Below are 24,612 nucleotides of genomic sequence, written 5' to 3' on the forward strand. Positions count from 1 at the left end.
CTTTTTCGCATGGGGATTTATCAAGTCTAAGGTATACCAGGTGAAGATCCGCAGCACTGAACACTCAACGCAGCGTATTCGAGCCGCAGCTGCTGTGATTACACCAGATATGTTTGGGCAGGTTTTTCGGTCTACAGTGGTTACGGTGGTTGGGGGGTGTGCCTAGACGTGCAAGGTGGTCACAATGAAATGTACCGAAATTATGTCCCATTGTAACGTAAGTTGCAGTGCCATTACATATTGGTTCGTAAAATTTGTTTGAGTACAAAATGTATAGTGACTTAAGAATCACCCTGTATTATTTCCGATTTTCACCTAAATTACAACAAAGTACTGGCCAATTTTATGATTATGTACTATGTTGTATTTTTTTTTTCAATGACACTTCCTGGAACATTTTGGCTGAAACAGTTTTACATACAGGAATAAAATTAATTGTCAGTTATGAGTGCTTTATTTCTCACACATTGTTCCATTTAGATTTTGTGAGAGTAAACTGATTATAACTGAAGGGTATGACAGATTAATTTCGGATTTTCTGACACGTAATAGTTTGTAGTACACAGGTTTGGTCGTGGTCAATGGTGTGGCGCACCAGACCGAGAGGCAGAGTCTGAACTCGTCATTGCCCTGTCATTTTTTCGTATAATCGACTGCGGGTTGGTAGAGGGGGACGGGGGCAGTTTGTGTGTCCGCCCCACACGGTATAGACGAAACTGGGCGCCTTTAGCTTGGCGGTCAACATCGCCTCAATGTTGGGGAATGGAGAAAGACTTGTAGACAGAGAACGACAGAACACAACAACTTGTCGCGTGGCTATTGGACAAGAATTAATTTTGTTTCATGGCCCACTTCCCACTATATACCGTGATGATGTGAACGAGTCATTTCATGGAACATTGTGTGACTGCATGCCCATCATTTACAGCCTGGTCACATAATAGAAAACAAAGTTCAGTCAAATGACACAAGTATCATTTTTGCACTAAACTTCTATGGAATAGCAACAACTGCCCTGAAGAAATAATATCGGTTTATTATCAAAGAGAGCGTCTTAGATCTGGTTAATTGCAAGACGTAGGTAACTTACTTAAGACTGAAATATGCTATATGCTACAGATTAAGAGATCGTTATTACAGAAATGTCTATCGTCCCCGGTAGAAGGTTGGTTACAGTCTCAAGTCCTCGTATACTGTAATCAGCCAGTAAACGTCGCCGGTCTGTGAGTGGCTAGCGCCTCAGCTATAGAAGGCGAATGACCCATAGGCAGTCCAAAAAAGAAAAAAAAAGCCTAAGCACTATGGGACTTAACATCTGATGTCATCAGTCCTCTAGACTTACAACTACTTAAACCTAAGTATCCTAAGGACATCATACACATCCATACCCGAGGCAGGATTCGAACCTGCGACCGTAGCAGCAGCGCGGTTCCGGACTGAAGCGCCTAGAACCGCTCGGCCACAGAGGCCGGCAGTCCACTACACATTTTGCGAACAGTATGGGCGCGGAAAGTGTAAAAAATCAAATGTTCCTGCACTTACCAAAATCTTATGGCTTTGCGAAAGGCAAGTTTTGAACAGGCCTTTTGTCCTACCTATGCTACAAATGCACTATGCGCAAAAGTGTACGTCTCTGGGAGGCAATATCCCTTCTCTCCACACGAAATTTGTCTCTTGTTACATTTATTGAACTTAAAACTAAAGTTTTTTAGAAAGCGAGTAACGGGCGTTTCAGACTTCTCATTCTGAATTCTGGATATCAGTTGGGCACGAACGTTGCTTTGCTTCAGTGCAGCATTCTAACACAGTCCTACAAACCTATTCATTATTAAAATTGTCGTTTTGAGTAAATATACTTTCCCGTTTGTATCAATCTCGTGGTGAATCGAAGACAGCACTCACACCTATAGCTTCTGAAGCTACGATCAACCTAACGCGTTACACTGTTCTTTGTACGACTCCACACGCTTCTACTGTCAATTTTTATGTTTACGCAAAGTTCAAGTTTTGTCTTCCTTCATCATGAGCAAGTCTGTTGAAATCATATTAGATGTGAGACATTTATAGAGGAACGACAACGACTTTTCCGCATTAACGATAAACGCGGCAGGAGGTATTTAAAGCGATTTGGCGAGTCTTTAAGAATCATACGTTTCTGGCTAAGAAAATTTTTCCACGAATTAAGGCGATATGGTCGTTTTAATGCGAAACTTTACCTGCAACTACCTGACATATAAAAACTATGTGTCCGACACAGTCTCGAACTTGGGACCTGCTGAACGCTCAGGAACGATGCGACTTGTGCACACGGTACGTGGGCCCCAACGCAGGTATACGCGATCGCAACGCACTCCAGCGGCAGTTGAGTGATGATCCTAGTTCGTAAGTCACACTGTTTACTCAACGGGCGCGCGTAAAATTCCCACATTAGCTCTATTAAAACGCACTTTTCCTCTATCGTCCACGAATAGGAAAGTACCATGTCCAATCAATAAGGACACAGGCTTATAAAAGTTCTATTACGAACAGTGCAGTACAAAGTAGGAATACTTCTCCGCGTAAGATAAACATTATTTCATCATTCCCACATTTTAGTAAAACCCTAAGGTCAGTCTTACTTGATCAGTGTTCCTACCCAGTAGCAGAATCTTTGCAACATGTGCATTACGAAGCGTAAAAGAAAAAGGGGCAAAATATCTTTATACAAGTAGCGCAAGCTGTCCTGTAGATTAAGCCAATCGAACAAAGTCGTCCCTCAAAAAAAGATGAACTTATATTTACATAACATCAAATATTATAGTATATACTTATATTAAACTAATAATAAAGTATCAGAACCCAATAAAAGCGTGAATGTTAGGAAAAAAAATTGGAAGTGGCAAGATGCGAACCACCGCCCCATCAAATATTCCTACATTGTGCATTGACGCTAGTCATTACACTACACCGGTACTGGACAGCCACGCTCTAATCATAGTATGTTAGCTCCTACAGGAAACCTTAATGGTAGATATGTTACTAATTGAAATTTAATTATAACAAATTGTACCAAGAACAATGCGTTTTGGGTGGATCTTCACTGTGTCGCTGGCTTCAAATAGCCTACTCTCGTAATACGCAAGTTACAATAATTCTTTTGCCACGAATATGATATTTCTCATTATTTTATTGCAACGAATGACAGAGTTAACAACGGGTTTTCGAGTGATTCTCAATTTGCTGGTGCACAGAAACGGTATATATACATATAGGCTTGAAATGAAAGCCAATAAGGCGCCACACAACTCTGTACTGAAGGGAGACGGCGTACGTGTGACGTAGGTGGCGTTGTGCCACCTCATTGATCAACGCTCAGACGCACGCTCAGAATATCTGACAGGCCAGATATTGCTCTGCACGTTCGGAAAGACTCGCGAACGTGCTATTTCACGCTATGGCGTCAGAAACTCGGCACGCTCAACGCTCAACGTTCGGATGCACGGTCCGTGTGCCGACGGCTTAACGCGCTGGCGCGAATCCGCCCAGCGGATTAGGGTCGAAGTCCGGTGTGATGGCCAGCCTGTGGATGGTTTTTAAGGCTGTTTTCCGTCTACTTCGGCGAATGCGCGCTGGCTCCCTTTATTCCGCCTCAGTTACACCGTGTCAAGCAATTGCTGCACAAACACCATTTCCATGTATGCGTACAATGTAATTACTCTACCATGCAAACATTTCGGGTTACACTGGGCTGGTATGAGACGTTCCTGGGGAGGGGTTAGGGGGGAGGGGGTCCACTGGGGGCAGAACCGCACAATAACCCTGGTTTGGGTGTAGGTCGGTGGTGGGGTGGGTGGACTGCTTGGCCTGTTGTGGGGTTGTAATCCACTGAGGCCTACAGCGAGACGAAGCCTCTCCGTCGTTTCTAGGTCCCCGGTTTAATACATACATAAAATATCGGCTTCGTTTTCATAACTGTGGTGAACTCAGACTAACTTGGGTTATTTTCTTCCCTCTCACACAGACGGCATATGGCCTTCTCTCAATAAGGACTGCGTGGACGACGACGTTGTCGATAAATGTCTGTAGGCGACTTGCTACTCATTCTCACGGTCGAGCGAACAAACTGCAGGGTCACTAGAGGACAAACATCATCTACAACAGTAAACGCGTTGAAAAATAGTGTCGCAGAGCTGTACATTTTAGAGTCGTATACTTACGTAGTATGTGGAGTTCTGAGCACAGTGGGCGGCGGTGAGGACGGCAGAGATGGAGATGAGGGCTCCGCCGCAGCTGTGGTGCCTGGTACCCAAGGCAGAGACCTGCAGCGACACCTGGTACGGAAACTGCCCTGCAACATTGCATACGTGGGCTTACAGTCACGTCATTCAAAATGGTTCAAATGGCTCTGAGCACTATGGGACTTAACTTCTGAGGTCATCAGTCCCCTAGAAATTAGAACTACTTAAACCTAACTAACCTAAGGACAACACACACATCCATGCCCGTGGCAGGATTCGAACCTGCGACGGTAGCGGTCGCGTGGTTCCAGACTGTAGCGCCTAGAACCGCTCGGCCACTCCGGCCGGCGTCATTCAAAATTGGAAGTTTGGAAATTGGGGCCTGTATCTGACATACGATAACTGACCGAAATAATGAATTAAGTGAGAATTAACTGAAACAATAATCACAACTGATTCGGTTTAGTCCGATGAAAAAAACGTTTGACAAGCAATAATAATATTACTCTTGTAAAATCTAGGCACATCTGATAAAAAGGTCTGGGTTAAGACTCTCCTAATCAAAAACTCCTCCCGAACTGGCCTTGAAGGCCCAACGGTACCGACCTTCCTTCCGCCGTGTCATGATCAGTCCACGTGCATCACTGTATACGGATATGGAGGGGCGTGTGGTCAGCACACCGCTCTCAGTTTACGAGACCGGAGCCGCTACTTCTCAATCAAGTAGCTCCTCGGTTTGCCTCACCCCGCTTGCAACAAACAGCGATCGGCACATCGGATGGTCACCCATCCCAGTCTTAGCCCAGTCCGACAGCGCTTAACTTCGGTGATCTGACGGAACCTGTACTACCACTGCTGCAAGGCTGTTGGCTTCCCAGTCACGCAAATGAAACAATTTTCAGTCGTAAAGCCGTTCTGTGATTGTCGTGAGTTTAGTAGAAACAATAGGTTATGCTAAAGAACGGGACGCATTGAACCGGTGGTCGGAGTTGACAGTAATCAGGTCACTAAATGTGTATGCAGGTTTTCAAAGTGAGGCTTGAAGCTATGAAAGTGCATAAAATGGCTTTTATATTGGAATATATTGATGAACATCCTTAAGTAAATAGGAATCAACTGGAGAGATCGGAGACTTATAAGGAACTTGTACCTACATCTACATCTACATCTACATACATACTTCGCAATCCACCATACGGTGCGTGGCGGAGGGTACCTCGTACCACAACTAGCATCTTCTTTCCCTGTTCCTCTCCCAAACAGAAAGAGGGAAAAATGGCTGCATAGATGCCTCTGTACGAGCCCTAATCTCTCTTATCTTATCTGTGTGGTCTTTCCGCGAAATGTAAGTTGGCGGCAGTAAAATTGTACTGCAGTCAGCCTCAAATGCTGGTTCTCTAAATTTCCTCAGTAGCGATTCACGAAAAGAACGCCTCCTTTCCTCTAGAGACTCCCACCCGAGTTCCTGAAGCATTTCCTTAACACTCGCGTGATGATCAAACCTACCAGTAACAAATATGGCAGCCCGTCTCTGAATTGCTTCTATGTCCTCCCCCAATCCGACCTGATAGGGATCCCAAACGCTCGACCAGTACTCAAGAATAGGTGGTATTAGTGTTTTATAAGCGGTCTCCTTTACGGATGAACCACATCTTCCCAAAATTGTACCAATGAACCGAAGACGACTATCCGCCTTCCCCACAACTGCCATTACATGCTTGTCCCGCTTCATATCGCTCTGCAATGTCACGCCCAAATATTTAATCGACGTGACTGTGTCAAGCGCTACACTAATAATGGATTATTCAAACATTACGGGATTCTTTTTCCTATTCATCTGCATTAATTTACATTTATCTATGTTTAAGAATTAGCTGCCATTCTTAACACCAATCACAAATCATGTCCAAGTCATCTTGTATCCTCCTACAGTCACTCAACGACGACACCTTCCCGTACACCACAGCATCATCAGCAAACAGCCGCACATTGCCATCCACCCTATCCAAAAGATCATTTATGTAGATAGAAAACGACAGCGGACTTACCACACTTCCCTGGATCACTCCAGATGATACCCTCACCTCCGATGAACACTCACCATCGAGGACAAAGGGTAAAGGCAGGACTGAACTATGGAGAAACGAATAGGAAGGGGAGTAAGACAAGGATGTTGTCTGTCGCCAAGTCTCTTCAACTTGTGTGGAGAAATGCTGGTGAGAGAAGCGCTTAAAGGATGCGGAAACTTCAAAGTAGGAGGACGTCTCATCAACACCATCAAGTGTGCAGGCGACCTGGTAGTGCTCGCCAAGAGATGATGAAAAATTTGGTGGAAACGGGAAGAAAATACGGCATGGAAATCAACGTCGAAAAATCAAAAGTGATTCGCATATCAAAACGTGAGAAACACTTGAAGATAACTGTTGACAATCGGGAACTGGAAAATGTGAATACCTGGAAATTTTTATCACAAAGGATGCCCACTGCACCAACAAAATTAGAGCAAGAATCACCATGGCCAATGCTGCTTTCAACAAGAAGAGGACTCTGCTGACCAGCAAGTTGAGTTTTGCATTGAGGAAAAAAGTGATAAAGTGCTACATTTGGAGCACTGCACTGTATGGAGCAGAGACATGGACCATGAGATCGAAGGAGAAAAAATACTTAGAGAGCTTTGAAATGTGGTGCTGAAGGAGAATGGAAAAGATCAAGTGGACAGATAGCATAAAAAATGACGATTTACTGCGAAGAGTAAGAGAGAAGGGAAGTATTCTGCGTACAATTCTTCAGAGAAAGGCCAGCTGGATTGGACATGTGCGAGGGACTCATACATGATGTCATCGAAGGGAAACTCAGAGGAAACACAGGACGAGGAAGAAGAAGAAGAATTAACATATGGACGACATGAAAGATGGAAGGGGATACAACAGAAGATGATGACAGGGAACAGTGGAAACAGAAATTCTCCGTACGAAGACATGGACCTGCCACTAGGCAGAATACCACATAATAATAATAATAATAATAACAATAATAATAATAAAATCTTTCGGCATCGTCACTCATTTGCGGCGTTTATCTCACTACAGTAAACTGTAGGTTGATGCTGAAGTTGCTACAGCGACCCCTGATAATAGCTAAGTGCAGATCAGCCAGAAATCTTTCTAAGTACCTCGATACACCTTGTATGGCGGCGTTGCAGCACAATCTGAGATCTAGATGAAACAGTGGAGATTCTCTATAGAGAAGTAATTTCGTGCCAAGTGATCCCTAAAAGGATACCTCGCATTTCCGCGTTTGCACTCTTTATCCTTAGAAATCGTCCCTCCCTTTCACTTGCCTATCCGTCAGGCGATCAACCAGCAAGGAGACTTCCACCATTTAAAGGCATTTCAAAAATGGTTCAAATGGCTCTGAGCACTCTGGGACTTTACATCTCAGGTCATCAGTCCCCTAGAACTTAGAACTACTTAAACCTAACTAACCTAAGGACATCACACACATCCATGCCCGAGTCAGGATTCGAATCTGCGACCGTAGCGGTCGCGCGGTTCCAAACTGAAGCGCCTAGAACCGCTCGGCCACTTCAGCCGGCTAAAGGCATTTCACTCTCTCTCCAATTCTCTCTGTGGCCAATGAGGTGGGTCCTCGTCGGCACAGTCGAGTTTCTCTGTCAGATCTCTACTTTATTCATATTAGCCGGCTATGGCAGTTTCTATGCTGCGTTAAACATTAGTTCTGAATCCAACGTTCAGCAGCGTCTCACGCCTATGAAGTGTCTCAAAACTGTCGGACCCCATTCAGTTTCCCAAGTAGAATATATAGCGTCCTGCAGTGTCCGGAGAGTGCCTTCCTGGACTTCACTAAAAACGGCTTTCCTTCTCATTCGACTTCTAGGTTGTAAAAGTGGTGATGCCTGGGAGGGGGAGGTACCTTGCGCCACAGTCAAAATTACTTGTGGTTTGTGTGCAGTGTTTTGAGGTGACCTACTCACCTGCCGGCGCTGCCTTCTGGGAATCTCTCCAAGTACTGTGTGGCCTCTGTGACTCGACGACTCTGCCACCTCTATCCATTCTGCTCCTTTCTGAAAGACACGTAAATCGGAATAAAAGAACAAATGAAGAGTAAATTATACACTCCTGGAAATAGAAATAAGAACACCGTGAATTCATTGTCCCAGGAAGGGGAAACTTTATTGACACATTCCTGGCGTCAGATACATCACATGATCACACTGACAGAACCACAGGCACATAGACACAGGCAACAGAGCATGCACAATGTCGGCACTAGTACAGTGTATATCCACCTTTTGCAGCAATGCAGGCTGCTATTCTCCCATGGAGACGATCGTAGAGATGCTGGATGTAGTCCTGTGGAACGGCTTGCCATGCCATTTCCACCTGGCGCCTCAGTTGGACCAGCGTTCGTGCTGGACGTGCAGACCGCGTGAGACGGCGCTTCACCCAGTCCCAAACATGCTCAATGGGGGACAGATCCGGAGATCTTGCTGGCCAGGGTAGTTGACTTACACCTTCTAGAGCACGTTGGGTGGCACGGGATACATGCGGAAGTGCATTGTGCTGTTGGAACAGCAAGTTCCCTTGCCGGTCTAGGAATGGTAGAACGATGGGTTCGATGACGGGTTGGATGTACCGTGCACTATTCAGTGTCCCCTCGACGATCACCAGTGGTGTACGGCCAGTGTAGGAGATCGCTCCCCACACCATGATGCCGGGTGTTGGCCCTGTGTGCCTCGGTCGTATGCAGTCCTGATTGTGGCGCTCACCTGCACGGCGCCAAACACGCATACGACCATCATTGGCACCAAGGCAGAAGCGACTCTCATCGCTGAAGACGACACGTCTCCATTCGTCCCTCCATTCACGCCTGTCGCGACACCACTGGAGGCGGGCTGCACGATGTTGGGGCGTGAGCGGAAGACGGCCTAACGGTGTGCGGGACCGTAGCCCAGCTTCATGGAGACAGTTGCGAATGGTCGTCGCCGATACCCCAGGAGCAACAGTGTCCCTAATTTGCTGGGAAGTGGCGGTGCGGTCCCCTACGGCACTGCGTAGGATCCTACGGTCTCGGCGTGCATCCGTGCGTCGCTGCGGTCCGGTCCCAGGTCGACGGGCACGTGCACCTTCCGCCGACCACTGGCGACAACATCGATGTACTGTGGAGACCTCACGCCCCACGTGTTGAGCAATTCGGCGGTACGTCCACCCGGCCTCCCGCATGCCCACTATACGCCCTCGCTCAAAGTCCGTCAACTGCACATACGGTTCACGTCCACGCTGTCGCGGCATGCTACCAGTGTTAAAGACTGCGATGGAGCTCCGTAAGCCACGGCAAACTGGCTGACACTGACGGCGGCGGTGCACAAATGCTGCGCAGCTAGCGCCATTCGACGGCCAACACCGCGGTTCCTGGTGTGTCCGCTGTGCCGTGCGTGTGATCATTGCTTGTACAGCCCTCTCGCAGTGTCCGGAGCACGTATGGTGGGTCTGACACACCGGTGTCAATGTGTTCTTTTTTCCATTTCCAGGAGTGTACTAGTCAGTTGCCCACAGTCACTAGTACCGATATGGATATCATATTTCTAAGCACTGATTAATCATTCTGATCGAATGATTCTTTGAATTATAATTTTACATACATCATAGAACTGTTTCCGAGAAAATAATCGTGTAACACCTAGGTAAATGGTACCGATCGTTGGCTAATCGAAAATTACAAATGACGTATTTCTGGCACAAATACGCCATGGACATGTTCCGCAGTGGCGTGACAGTCAAAGCGTGCAGTTGTGGGCCCCTATGCCAGTGAATTATGAATCAAAGTTCCTCCATATGGTAGTGGGTTATGAATCAAAGTTCGTTCAGGCTGGCGAAAGATCACATCATAGATTTATTAATTCTCCCACATCGAGAGAGCAGCTTCACTTGAGATTAGAAGACTCTCACTGATTCCTGAACCTTAAGTGGCCACGTGGTTGTCACTGAAAACGAAAGAGCTGTGTGACATTGTTAGATGTGATGTTTTGAAGGATTGTTCAGGCACCTATTCATAATAATTTTTCTGCCTCCACACACAATTTCCCTTTTCCGTTTGATGAAACAAACGTATCTCACACTAAAAAGTCTCTTTACAGTTCAGTGTCATGTTTGCTCTGTATGATTATGGAAGAAGCGTGTGTGTGTGTGTGTGTGTGTGTGTGTGTGTGTGTGTGTGTGTGTGTGTATGTATGTGTGTGTGTGAATTTCTAAGGCGCCAAGCTGCTGAGGTCATCGGACCACAGACTTACACACTACTTAAACTAACTTAAACTAACTTATGCTAAGAACAACACAAACACCTATGCCCGAGGGGGGACTCGAACCTCCGGCGGAAGGGGCCGCGCAATCCGTGACATGTAATTTACGATTATTAAGAGGACCTGGAAGGTCCTGTACCTTCAATGTTAAATGTAGGGAACATATTCTTATGAACTATTTACACCAGAATGATGAAACTTTTACAGTAGCGCAGTACATATATTTATCATCGTGTACCATATGGATTCAAATTTATTGCAATTTTCTGGGAAGATATTAATTATTTTGTTACTGAAAATAATTGACTCATTTTAGGTGTAACATCTTTGAAACAAAATCTGTCATCGATTGAGAATGACAAAAGGGCTATGGTAAAAGGTGTTTACGGAGACTGTTTACATTCCCTGAAAGTTTCAATTACGTATCTCTAATAGTTTAGGAGGAAATATTCCTTATATGGCAAAAAAGTGAACTTGTGAAAAACGAAGTTCGAAGTTAACTAACATTTTAGTGGAGTCCAACTCCATAATAGGGGGTTTCACTGTCAGTAGACATCTCCCCAACTAGCCTTCTTTTCACACCTTTCATTCTTTGTTTGGCTTGCCTTTCTTTTCGGCAGCCCGTTTCCTCTCATTGTCTATCGAGTTGCCCTCACCCTATACTTTACGGGCACATTTTCCAACCTTTGCAGCACATTACATTTTATAACGATAACTTTGTTATACTTAGAAACGCCTTCATATGCTCCAAAATGAAGAACATGAATTTCCACAAACAGATTTTTTGGGATCTGGTCCAAATTACATTATTCACAGTCTCATTTTGCTTTGTGTACGTCCATGGAACCATTTCTTCAACAGATCAGTTGCAGAAATATCACTGAAAATTGGGTTTTATAGGTTCTGTGATGGGCAATGGGCATGTCGCAGTGGTAGAACCGGTTCCGTCAGATCATCGAAGTTAAGCGCTGTCAGGCTGGGCTAACAGTGGGATGGGTGACCAGACGGTGCGCCGAGCGCTGTTTGCAAGCGGGGTGCACTCAGCCTTTTTGACGCAAACCGTGGAGCTACTTTATTGAGAAGTAGCGGCTCCGATCTCGTAAACTGGCATAGGGCCGGGAGAGCGGTGTGCTGACCACATGCTCCTCCACATCTGCATCCAGTGACGCCTATGGATTGAGGATGACACGGCGGCCGGTAGGTTCCGTTGGGCCTTCATGGTCTGTTTGGGCGGAGTCTCTATGACAGCTTTTGGTAGACTGTGATGAAGCTTCTATACAATTTCAGATACCTGATATTTGTTGTACTTGTTCCAAGAACTGGTTTCTTACTGTACTGTGGTTCCTTGTCGGTCGATAAGCCTATCAGTCTCAAATTGGCCTATTTCAACATATTCTGAACAAAATGAAACACTGTGATGATAGTTAGTATTATGGAGACAGATTTCTGCTGCAACTCCTATGTGTAAAATGGCTCTGAACACTATGGGACTTAACTTCTAAGGTCATCAGTCCCCTAGAACTTAGAACTAATTAAACCTAACTAACCTAAGGACATCACACACATCCATGCCCGAGGCAGAATTTGAACCTGCGACCGCAGCGGTCGCGCGGTTCCAGACTGTAGCGCCTAGAACCGCTCTGCCACCCCCGCCGGCCTCCCATGTGTCACTTGAAATTTATTGACATACTCAATTTCCAACATTCCTAACACAATACTGAACTTTCTATCACCTTTGAGGGCTATAAGTGTTAATTTCGTATTTTGTTCACATTATCCTCACTACACTCCTTCAATAAACTGCAGCTGTTCCATACAACGTCTTGATAGTATTGGATACAGAAGTAGATTTCTCTTTGTGAATAACTTTTCTACTTTCAGAATCATTTCCCTTGTTACAGTTCCACTGGTACAGTTCCCAGCAGGCTTCTTCCTGCTACTAAATCGAGGCATGTTTGATAAGTTCCTGTTACCCAGTAGAAATTCAATAGAAATCATGAACTAACCAGCAAATGCTGAATGTAAACAACAGTATCCAAAGAATGTGATATGCAGACAAAGCAATTTCCAGTACAAGAATTTTGCGTCACGTACATAATATAAACTCTTTGGAAAGACGGGGAGTTTTGAATAAGGATGTTTTCAATGACCACGAATCCTCAGAAATGACAGCTCACGACAAACCCACTATAGCACATTACTGAAAATAATATCTTTAATACTTGGGCTTGGGCTACAGGGTAGATTAATATATCATTTTAAAGAGGAAGTGCTGTAGCATTTTGTTTCTAAGTAACCTGAAAATCCAAAATTTCATCATTTTTAGGTTCTAGATAGCTTTAATACAAACAATGTTCAGTTGACTCAGAATTGTTTATTCCGGGCTGGGATGCCAGTGGCAGCCTGGGCGTAGATGTTGCCTTGTGTGGCGTCATGGTAGCATCCGCCGGGTCACAGGGCACAGGTGTGTAGCCACAGATGAATGTCAGTCGTGCTAGGGTAGTACAAAGCAGATTCATCATTCATTTTTTTTCTTTTTTTTAAATGAGTTAGCGCTATTGGGAACTGATTGTTTGCAAACCAGCTCCAGCGCGGAATTTCAGTAACAAATTAAGCTGTGACCTATTTACTTGTTGCTAGTGTAATTTTCAAGAGCACCTTAGTTCCCGACATATTAAATAATTTACTTCTGTGTTTGTTTAAATGAGCTATTGCTCATAGGAATCAGTAATTTGCAAATGGGCAAGAGCCAGGTATTTGAATAACAGATTTAATTATGTTTGAATGGGCTAGCGCCTGTGATCTATTTACTTGTTGTTAATCAGTTTTCAATGACGACCTCCCACCCAACATTTTGAGTAATTTCCTTTTTTTAGTGAGACATTTCTCGTAGGAGTCAATTATTTGCAAATGAGCGAAAGTCGGTATTTTAATAATAAAACTAAAACCGTTTATATGTGAGTTAGTGCCCGTAAGCCATTTGAAATTTGCCGGTTCAGGTTTTAAACGCGGTCCCCTACCTGACATCTTGAGTCACTACCATTTATCCTGTATTGGTTGCTTAAAAAACTAGTGGTCGTATATGTTCAATTCTGTCGTTGCTGTTTCGTAAGTATTTTGATCTATAAATCGACTGAGTATTTTCAGTATTTTCAAGTGGCCTACCAACCATTAGATAATTTATGTCATAAAAGTTATCGCGCATTTTCAGAGAGCTATTGCCAATGAGCTGACTATCCATCAAAATTCTTGGGATATTTTATTGCTCAGTAACAAGCTGTGTATACCTTATTCCATAAAAACACGCGAGAACTGCCGGATATCAGTAACTTACTGCCACGATATTTCGGCGCAGAGTCTTCTGGCCATCTTCAGGCGAATGCCACTGTAGTAGTACTGGCGAGTACGCACTGAGCTCCGCTATTTAAAGCCGTACTGACAAGGGAACCTCCCCATCGCACCCCCCTCAGATTTAGTTATAAGTTTGCACAGGAATAGGCCTTGAAAAACTGAACACAGATCCATCGAGAAAACAGGAAGAAGTTGTGTGGAAGTGTGAAAAAAATAAGCAAAATATACAAACTGAGTAGTCCATGCGTAACATAGGCAACATCAAGTAATCTCTGAGCTTACGAGCGCCGTGGTCCCGTGGTTAGCGTGAGCAGCTGCGGAACGAGAGGTCCTTGGTTCAAGTCCTGTCTCGAGTGAAAAGTTTAATTTTTATTTTCAGACAATTATCAAAGTTCAGGTACTCACACATAATCAACTTCGCTATCCAAAATTCCAGCACATGTTCAGATTTGCTTGGACATATGCAGGATTTGACGGTCTAAACATGAAAACATTTGAAAAACGTAAAAAACATATGTTTTGACAGGGCACAGGGAAAACTGTGCGACTGTGAAACTGTTGCATTCATTTGTTGCAGTTTATGTCACAAACTCTTATGTTTTCATCACTTTTTTGGGAGTGATTATCACATCCACAAGAAAACCTAAATCGGGCAAGGTGGAAGAATCATTTTACCCATTCGCCAAGTGTGCAAGTTAGGTGGATCGACAACATATTCCTGTCATGTGACGCACATGCCGTCACCAGTGTCGTATAGAATATATCAGACGTGTTTTCCTGTGGAGGAATCGGTTGACCTATGACTTTGCGATCAAATATTTTCGGTTCCTATTGGAGAGGCACGTCCTTTCGTCTACTAATCGCACGGTTTTGCGGTGCGGTCGCAAAACACAGACAGTAAACTTATTACAGTGAACAGAGACGTCAATGAATGAACGGACAGATCGTAACTTTGCGAAAATAAAGAAATTAAAATTTTCGCTCGAGGGAAGACTCGAACCTAAGATCTCTCGTTCAGCAGTTGCTCATTCTAACCACGGGACCACGGCGCTCATCAGCTCACAGTGTCCTTGATGTTGCCTATCTTACTCATGGACTACTCAGTTTGTATATTTTGCTTATTTATTCATAGTTTCACACAACTTCTTGCTGTTTTTTCGATTGATCTGTGTTCAGTTTTTCAAGGTCTATCCACTGTGTCAATTTATAACTAAATCTGAGGGGGGTGCGATGGGGAGGTTCCCTTGTGAGGTGACATTGCGCATGCGCTGCTCCTCGTGCGCGTTCATAACTGCTCCGTGCGCTGCACCTCGCGCCCTCCACTGTGAAAGCCTGGCGCATCGGTACCAGGTCGATTTCCATCTTTAAACAGATAACTACGTCGACTACGAAGCTTCTCTAGAACAGGATTCCAAGCAGAGTTTAGCTGATATCCGCTATCTCGATTGATGAGAGTCTCGTTGTCAGACAATCTTATTTCCACAGATTCATTGATAATCGAGCTCCAAAAGTTTGATGTATGGGCCAAAATTTTTGTGTCGTTGTAATTCATGGAATGGTCTGTGGAAATACAACGTGTATACCTTGTTTGTCAATTAAATCTCTTAACTAGAAACTGTTCAGTGGTTTTCCGCTCCCGAACCCGTGAGTCCATCAAAGCTACCAGATCCAAGGTATCACCCCACTCCGGTCCTTCCTGGTCTCAAAGGGGGAGTGTTTTCACTGTCTATATCTGAATGCAAGTATTCAGGGAGCCATATGCCAAGATGCTTAACATTCTGTATTCATTCCACTTGTCTAGTAACAAAAGACTGAGTTACATTTGCAAGTGACTCTAGTTCTCGTGTTACAACATATTCTGCTTTGTTAATAATACCTGTTAATGGAAACTTTGACTTAGCATCTTCTACTCAACGAGTAGCTCGTTATACCCCAGATTTTGTTGTCCAGATATTTACGTAGTACCAGTTTTGATTGATTCGAAATGAATAATAGCATCAAACTACTACCAAGCCTTCAACTCTTGGGCGTGGCTGTGTTTATTAAGTGTCTAGTTCACATTTCGCGGAAAGTAGAGTGAAGTTGTGGCAGTTGGGCCGAATAGCACTTGTGCGAAGAAGGTCTGTGTTGACATTTCTGTGGAGTAGGACTGTTGATGTTTTTAAAAATATCAGGAAATCGATATATTGATATTTAAGAAATATCATTATCGACTCTTGAAATATCGATATTTTATCAACAGCCCTACTGTGGAGTCCAATGCACTTTAGGGAGGTTTTGGTTCTTACCTTCGTTGGCTTCGATAGCTCAAAGCCAGACTGTCACGTTCCAACGTCGCCTAAAACTCGGGATAACCTACAGATCGGTATGACACCACAATCAGGTTTTATGAATGTATCTGATTCTGTAGGGAAAAAGCCGCTTATCCCAACAAGAGCCCGAGATTCCGCACAAATATCTCTCCGCAGAAGTGTTCCAACCTCAACAGAGAGGCCTTGTTCCTCTCCTTCTGGCAACATTAAGCCCTACACTCGCCACATCTAATACTTCAGAGATACCAGTTTATGTTGACATACCCGATTAACTGTTTTAGCCAATTAACACTGATAACGCAGCTGCCATGTTACACAGCTGCCACTAACTTTACAGTCACTGTCCATTATGATAATCCGGGCTGTTATGCCGTGGTCGGTTGATGAATTTTGTCTCAATTCCCAACGTTTCGTCCCCGTCTGCGGGAACATCTTCAAGGGGGCTGAGAATTGAGACAAAATTCATCAACCGACCACGGCATAACAGCTCGGATAATCGTAATGGACATGACATTTCCGGCCGTGAAAGTCTACATTTTAGCATCAGACGCCTCTACGGGGAGGAGATGTCAAGAGAAGTGCGACACCTGAAAGGACTCCAGAAGAAGACAGTGCAGCTTTTGTGTTCCCTCACATTCCTGTCTCGTTGCAGAGCCGTCGGCGTTATACCGAAGTTTCTGAAGATAAAGCGACTGTTCTATTCGGGAAAGGCACAACGCATTTTCAAACGGACTGAGGAGGCCTTACTACGAGAGCGCATTCAGCAGACCAGACGGGACTTGGCAAGCACAAACTGTAAGTTAATGTCTATCCATATTACGATCAGTAATAAACTGTGCAGCGGTGACTGGGATAAAATTGATAGACTACTGCATGATACCATGTGGAAGCGTGTGTTGACAACGTCTAGTAGACAGAAGAAGAAGTTTGATAATTTGCTACCTATTCAGACTGTTCGGTATTCAGACGTTTCCCGAACCGTCATCAATTTATCCAAACGTTCGTTATCTGAGTATGAGACATCTGTGCTTGCCAAGGGAGGAAATTTTGCTGTTAGCCCGCGTTTTGTGCCCAAGGAAGAAATTATAGCCAGTGTAGAAGCAGGAATTCGCAGTGTGGATTCTGTAACAGCTGAAGAAATCCGTATAGTAACAGTGAGAATATTAGCCAATGCAAAACCGCCGAAGAGTAATATAACTGTGGGTCAGAGAATAGCTTTAAAACTCCTGAATGACGACGATAGTATTTTGATTCTCCCAGCTGACAAAGGAAGCGCAATGGTGGTTATGGATGTGGCCGACTATCAGGGTAAAATTACTGATCTACTGGATCCGCAAGCATATAGGAAGCTGAATAAGGACCCCACTAACAACATTCTTAGAAATGTGTCGAGGTTAATAAAAAAGTTCTCCATGGAGGAGAGTGTACAAATAGCTCTGAGCACTATGCGACTCAACTTCTGAGGTCATCAGTCGCCTAGAACTTAGAACTAATTAAACCTAACTAACCTAAGGACATCACACACATCCATGCCCGAGGCAGGATTCGAACCTGCGACCGTAGCGGTCACGCGGTTCCAGACTGAAGCGCCTTTAACCGCACGGCCACACCGGCCGGCTGAGAGTGTACAGAAAGGTCTGTGCAATTCGGTTGCGCTACCAGCGAGGCTTTATGGATTGCCCAAAATTCATAAAGAAAATGTACCGTTAAGACCGATACTAAGTGCCATTGGTTCGCCCACCTACTCGTAGCCAAGTTTTTGACTACGCTGTTAAAACCACATGTGGGCCGTTCGGGCTCTTATATAAAGAATTCGACACATTTCATCAGCAGATTGAAAGGCATAGTGGTCCAGCCGGAGGACATATTGGTGAGCTTCGATGTGGTATCGCTGTTTACCATGGTTCTACTTAATGATGTATTGGAACAGCTGGATCGAATTTTTCCTGCCGATAATTCAGAACTGTTTAAGTGTTGTTTGACGACCACATACTTCAAGTGGAATGAACAGTTTTATGAGCGAACGGATGGCGTGGCTATGGGAAACCCCCAAAGTCCTGTAATTGCAAACTTCTTTATGGAGAAATTCGAAGAACAGGCCTTAGGTACTACCAGAAAAAAAACAAATATATGGTTCCGATACGTGAGTGACAGGCTTGTGTTGTGGAGACATGGCAGGGAGGAACTAAGTCGGTTTCACAAACATCTGAATATTATAAACTCGAGAATTCAGTTTACAATGGAGGAGGAGGTAGACTGCAAATATCATTTCCTCGATGTGCTGGTTTTTAGAAACGAAAATGGTAGTTTGGGCCACTCAGTATACCGTAAACCCACGCACACGAACCGTTATTTGCACCGGGATTCGAACCACCACCCAGAAGCGGGGTGTTATCAAGATGTTAGCGGACAGAGCTAGAAATATTTGTGAACCTGAATTGCTCGACGCGGAGATGGAACATCTCTACAATGCACTAATGAGGAACGGATATTCGCCCGCCGAAATAAAACGTGCGTTGAGACAGCCACGCAGAAATCATACTGACGTACAGGCTACTGCAAAATCTAAGGTATTCCTGCCATTTGTTAAAAATGTAACGGAACGAATAGGGAGGATCTTGACGAAGCGGAATATTACCGTAATTTACAAGCCCACCAGGAAGATACAGGAATACCTTAAGCCTGCCAAGGACGCTCGCGAACCATTGGAAAAAGCTGGAGTGTATAGGGTGCCATGCAGCTGTGAAGATGTTTATGTGGGTACCACTAAAAGAACTGTTTCAAAACGTTTGGAAGAGCACAAGGGCAATTTAGAAGAGTTGAAACGGAACGATCAGCTGTTGCGGAGCATGCTTTCCAGCCAGGGAACCACCATATTCGTTTCTAGGAGACGCTAGCACTAGCTGCCACAAACGCATATTACGAAATGCTCTACAGGGAAGCAATCGAAATCGCTAAACACCCTAATAATTTCAATCTAAAGGAGGAGGGCGTGAAATTAAACGGTGTATGGATGCCGGTGTTAAAGAAGATGTGTCCCACCCCTCCAATACTGGGTGAGGGCAACGACGATCGACGGCAGCGCACAGCGGCCAATTGCACTGACGTTTTCAAAACACGTGACGTCACGCCGCGGCGCGGGAGCGCGCGGACACGGAATTTAGCGGCAGTCAGTAGCGAGCCAGTGGGTGTGTTGGACCTTCCATCGATCTACGGACCCCCTTGAAGATGTCTCCCGCATACGGGGACGAAGCTTTGGGAATTGAGACAAAATTTGTCAACCGACTAACAGCCCGGCATAACAGCCCGGATAATAATAATAATGGACATGACGTTTCCGGCCGTGAAAGTCTACATTTTAGTTTAGAGTCACTGTTCATCTGGTTCCTTCACAACCAGTACTCACCGCTGGCAGCTTCCTGACCTCCATAGATACGACCGGCAGCCACACCCAGACCCCTCGTGGGTCCAGTGTGTACCACGCGATGCAGGGGCAGCCTCATGCCTGTAACAAAGGAAAGATAACTAGTACACACCTCGCATTTGCCGATCACTGCTAAAAAAAAAAAAAAAAAAAAAAAAAAAAAAAAAGGGTCAAAATGGCTTTAAGCACTATGAGACTTAACTTCTGAGTTCATCAGTCCCCTACACTTAGAACTACTTAAACTTAACGAACCTAAGTACATCACACAGATCCATGCCCGGGGCAGGATTCGAACCTGCGACCGTTGCAGCAGCGCTGTTTCAGAATGAAGCACCTAGAACGGCTCGGCCACAGCGGCCGGCCCGATCACTGTAACTTCCCGGATTAGTGAAATACAGCAAACTTCTGAACTTGTTTCCTTTCCGGTACGGTAAATAGTATTTGGTGAGCCCATCATATATTTTATTAATGTAAAGAGTATTATTGGAGACCGGAAAATATTAGCCAGTTGGCAACAGTCAAAGAACCTATACTCAGTAGGAAACATGTATTGTATGAAAGGAAAAGCGCTAGAAATAGGTAAACAAAGTTTGTGAAAAATGTATAGATAGCAATTGGAAATCCTAAAAACAGAATTTCTCATAGAGAGAACAGTGTGAGCATTAAAAACTCCTTTGAAAGGAAGTAGCTCATGTAAAGACGGTCGTCTGTGCCTTCCTATTTTCTGTCAGCAAACAGCTGTTGGCTGATGCTTTAGCCTGTTGCAACGGTGCAGGACTTGGACTGATTCCTCAGCAGTGATGATTGCAAGAAGTAGTCCATCGTTAAACCTCCTACGGGTAGTGGTTGGTAGCAGACAGTCGCACACAGACGACATTAAATCCTCAGCTGGTATTCCTCAGAATGAAGGAACGGCGCCTGTTGTTTTGAAATAAGGTATAACTGCATGTAACGTTTACTTGAACAGTTGTTTCGATGTAAATGCTAAAGAAAGGATTCTAACGAAAATGACAGACAGCAAGAAAAAATAGTCTGAGACTTTCGTTTCTAAGTGAGATTAAAACTGTCGGGTTGTACAGGCCATACAAGAAAATCCAGATTCCTTGAAATAAAAAAGGTGCTTTCGTAGTTCATAAACAAAATAACCTCTTTTTATATCGGAAGAGAAAGACAATAAAGAACAGTTGGTTTAAAAGGTTTTCAACCTGTGGTCCATTGAACCCGACACAATGCATTAAACTTATAGACTGCTGTTTTCTGTAATATAGTTGTGGGTGCTTCCCCCAAAGTTTTCGTAGAAGTCTTTACCTGCTAATTTCTTTTCTCTGGTAATTCTGTGAGGCACTTTCAAACTTTATGCCGTCTCGTAAGTCAACTTTTGAAACTAAATCTTTGCTCACGGCGTTCACTGGCAGTCTAAATCTCTCGTGTTTACTACAAGCATTTCTTCGTAATTTTCTTCAAATGTTGTTTTGAGAAACCCCTTGTAAAGATTCATAGCTGTCTACTGATTCCCTCCAACATATTTCAATCCCCTGTGTAGTGTAGATCTAGAAACATTAAACCGATAGGGCGCAGCCCTACCGACCACATCTTCGAAAACACTTGAAATGGCTTGCTGTATGCAGTCTTCGACCATTCCCTTCGTCACTCCCCAGTGAGCTTCTTCGTCGACCTTAGTATCCTGCCTTAAAAACAAGCAAAAAAAATTTACTTGTAAGTCCTTTATTACCCAGCTTTAGTACGGCCCATACTACCCGACTGACACTGCACGATAAAACATGACGGAACAGAGACCGTCTTGAGTGAGCGAAATTCGTTACTACGGCACAATCTACATTAGATTACCTAAATATTAATACTATAGCCCGATTAAAATTACTTGGTAGTTGGTACTTAAGGCACTGAAGCTGGTTTCCTTCAATCAGAGACTCAACATTACGGCTGCACCGTCGCTCTTCCAAACTGTCACAACTATTGGTCAGGTCATGTCCAGTTCCTTGTCCGGCATTCTTTCTTGATTTTTTTGGATCCCAAATCACGGTTCCGGCACTTTTATTTCATCACACATGACAACCACACTAAAAACAACACACACAAACAACGATGCGAATGGAACACCCACGTTTTATACACAGCACTAACCAAATACTACCGGATACTCCCGCACAAGATGCCATTCAGCATCACACATACAGTTATCATAACCACGGATATTTCGGCTTGCGTTAGGTAAGCTTCTCACGACTTTGCACGAAGTCTAATTTTTGAAGGGTGCAATTCATCGTTGCCACTGGGTTACCAAAATCATAAATAAAGCTGCGAACTTCCAGCATGCTGGAGTAGTTGTGGGTCAGCAACTTCTGTTATTGGCACAACTGTTACAGTAGATACCTGTGTAGTCATCGAGCGTATAAAAAAAGTAACATTTGCAACTTTGGACTGGTTTCCCTTCGTACTGAAGAATGCGACTAGTTAGCTCAGCAGCGTGGCGTAGCGCAATGCTTGTAAGCCTGATGCAAGGAAAATCGTAGGTTAGAATCTCGTTAAACGTAATAAAATTGTTATATTTATAAATCTAATCAGCAGAGTTTTGTTATTATTTTCATTCCTCTAAATGGTTTAAATGTAATGGTTCAAATGGCTCTGAGCACTATGCGACTTAACTTCTGAGGTCATCAGTCGTCTAGAACTTACAACTAATTAAACCTAACTAACCTAAGGACATCACACACATCCATGCCCGAGGCAGGATTCGAACCTGCGACCCTATCGGTCACGCGGTTCCAGACTGAAGCGCCTAGAACCGCACGGCCGCACCGGCCGGCGTTTAAATGTAATTTTTTTATTTATAATTATCTGCCTCGTCATTATCATCATAGTATTGACATTTTTATTTGCGCATATTTTACTTCCTATCATTTGTTTCTCGTTTGGAATCTGTCTATGTCGCCTGTAATCTGCAATCAAATACGACTGAGGACTGCTCATTGGTGGGTAACATGAAAGCTCGAGTAGCCAGAGGATAGTTTCAGGTAACCAATGATAAGAGGTATTACGGTTTGCTTTTAGCGCTGAAACTGAAATATTTTCTGCCTTGAGCTTGGCCGTAGAGGATGTCCTTAATCGCCGTGAACGAAGCGATAGTGATATTAGTTGTGCCTCAGATTGCTGACTGCCGTTATCTGGGATACATTACACCTCACGAGTTTCTGGTTAGCTTAGGACGTGAGTTTAAAATTCAGGGCTACAAAACGCATCATCTGCTACAGTTCAGTCACTGGTCATTAAAAATCAGTTGTCGACACATCTTTCATTTCCGGTATACCTCGCAGCGGTCACTTCTAACATTGCTCCGCGTTACACATTCACAGCATTTGTGAAGTGACCCGCCGTGTTTGTGTGTCGGCTATAACCGAGAGGTAGCTGGCACCCGATGTGGCAACACTGTAACGGCAAATGACAGAAGTCACCTGGGACGTAATTTTAATTGAACTATAGTATGATAACGTTACTCTTTACCTTTAAAAGTATAAACCACTGGTGAAAATTACACCGTTCAACAGCTTAGAAACTAAGAAACAAATAAAATACGCTTGTGGCACGCCGACCAATGTGGCCGAGTGGTTCTAGGCGCTTCAGTCTGGAACCGCGCGACCACTACGGTCGCAGGTTAGAATCCTGCCTTGGGCATGGATGTGTGTGATGTCCTTAGGTTAGTTAGGTTTAAGTCGTTCTAAGTTCTAGGGACTGATGACCTCAGATGTTAAGTCCCATAGTGCTCAGAGGCATTTGAACCATTTGAACTTGTGGCACAAAGTCAAGAGCTACATCTCTCCATTACAAATACAATCAAAACGGAACTTTTCCTCTCTTTGAAAATGTAAATAAACACCAACAATATCGTAACTATTCAGTGATAAGTGTACCTCAGAAACTCCGCGAGCCTCCACTATGCAGCTGATCGCGTCTACCCAGACTTACCTGGCACGCAAACGGCGACGGCGGACAGCAGCAGGAAGTCTTGTAGCATTTTGAGAAGGCTGACAGACGTCGTCTGACAGTTCTCTTATATACTGGCCTCGACAACTCGAGATGAGACGTTACTGAGAAGTCAAAGTCCCCCTAATAACAATTCACATTAGTTTCGTTATCGACAGGCAATCTCAGTTCCATATAGAAATTACGCTTTATTGACGAGATAACCAAAAAGTCATCAATGGTTGCTCAATCTTAATTGCATAAGTAAGTTCCTATTCAAGATACTGATGCATTTGCTTTTAATTTCACCGAAGGTTGTTGTTCTGTGCGCTGAATCATTTCTTTCTACGACCATTCCTTTTCGACTTCAGATAGCTAGTGTGAATTCGCTTCCGCGCATTTCCTCCTTGTCTCATTCCCAAGTGACACGTATTGCCGTATTCCTGTCTTTTACTGAACGTTTTATAATTCCTTCTTCCGTCAATCGGTTGTATATCTTTCATCGGCCCATGATTCGACGCAGTTAACTTCCTTGTACTTATTCACGGTGCAGCCACATTAATGTGAACACCACATATGTTCGACATCAACGTTTGTTAACCACCCACTAACAGTATGTGGCAACACAAGCAATGGAGGATATACACTACTGGCCATTAAAATTGCTACACCAAGAAGAAATGCTGATGATGAACGGGTATTCATTGGACAAATATATTATACTAGAACTAGAACTGATTGTGATTACATTTTCACGCAATTTGGGTGCATATCTCCTGACAAAATCAGCACCCAGAACAACCACCTCTGGCGGTAATAACGGCCATGATGCGCCTGGGCATTGAGTTAAACAGAGCTTGGATGGCATGTACAGGTACAGCTGCCCATGCAGCTTCAACACGATACCACAGTTCATTAAGAGTAGTGACTGGCGATTTGTAACGAGCCAGTTGCTCGGCCACCATTGACCAGACGCTTTCAATTGGTGAGAGATCTGGACAATGTGCT

At 44.1% G+C, this 24,612-nt stretch overlaps 1 protein-coding gene across 1 annotated transcript in view; it reads right to left on the bottom strand.

Moving 5' to 3' along the window:
- The window catches only part of LOC124776077 (chymotrypsin-like elastase family member 1), a 44,633-nt gene extending 20,977 nt beyond the window's left edge, over positions 1–23,656 (bottom strand). Inside the window, exons 1-4 of the mRNA XM_047250919.1 lie at positions 23,608–23,656; positions 19,606–19,704; positions 8,212–8,301; positions 4,197–4,327 (exon numbers count right to left, since the gene is read on the bottom strand). Coding sequence (XP_047106875.1) covers positions 4,197–4,327; positions 8,212–8,301; positions 19,606–19,704; positions 23,608–23,656 — 369 coding nt within the window. The remainder of the gene's footprint in view (positions 1–4,196; positions 4,328–8,211; positions 8,302–19,605; positions 19,705–23,607) is intronic.
- Positions 23,657–24,612: the final 956 nt, after the last annotated feature.

This window comes from Schistocerca piceifrons, chromosome 2 (assembly GCF_021461385.2).
Source record: "Schistocerca piceifrons isolate TAMUIC-IGC-003096 chromosome 2, iqSchPice1.1, whole genome shotgun sequence".
Taxonomy (NCBI): Eukaryota; Metazoa; Arthropoda; class Insecta; order Orthoptera; family Acrididae; genus Schistocerca; species Schistocerca piceifrons.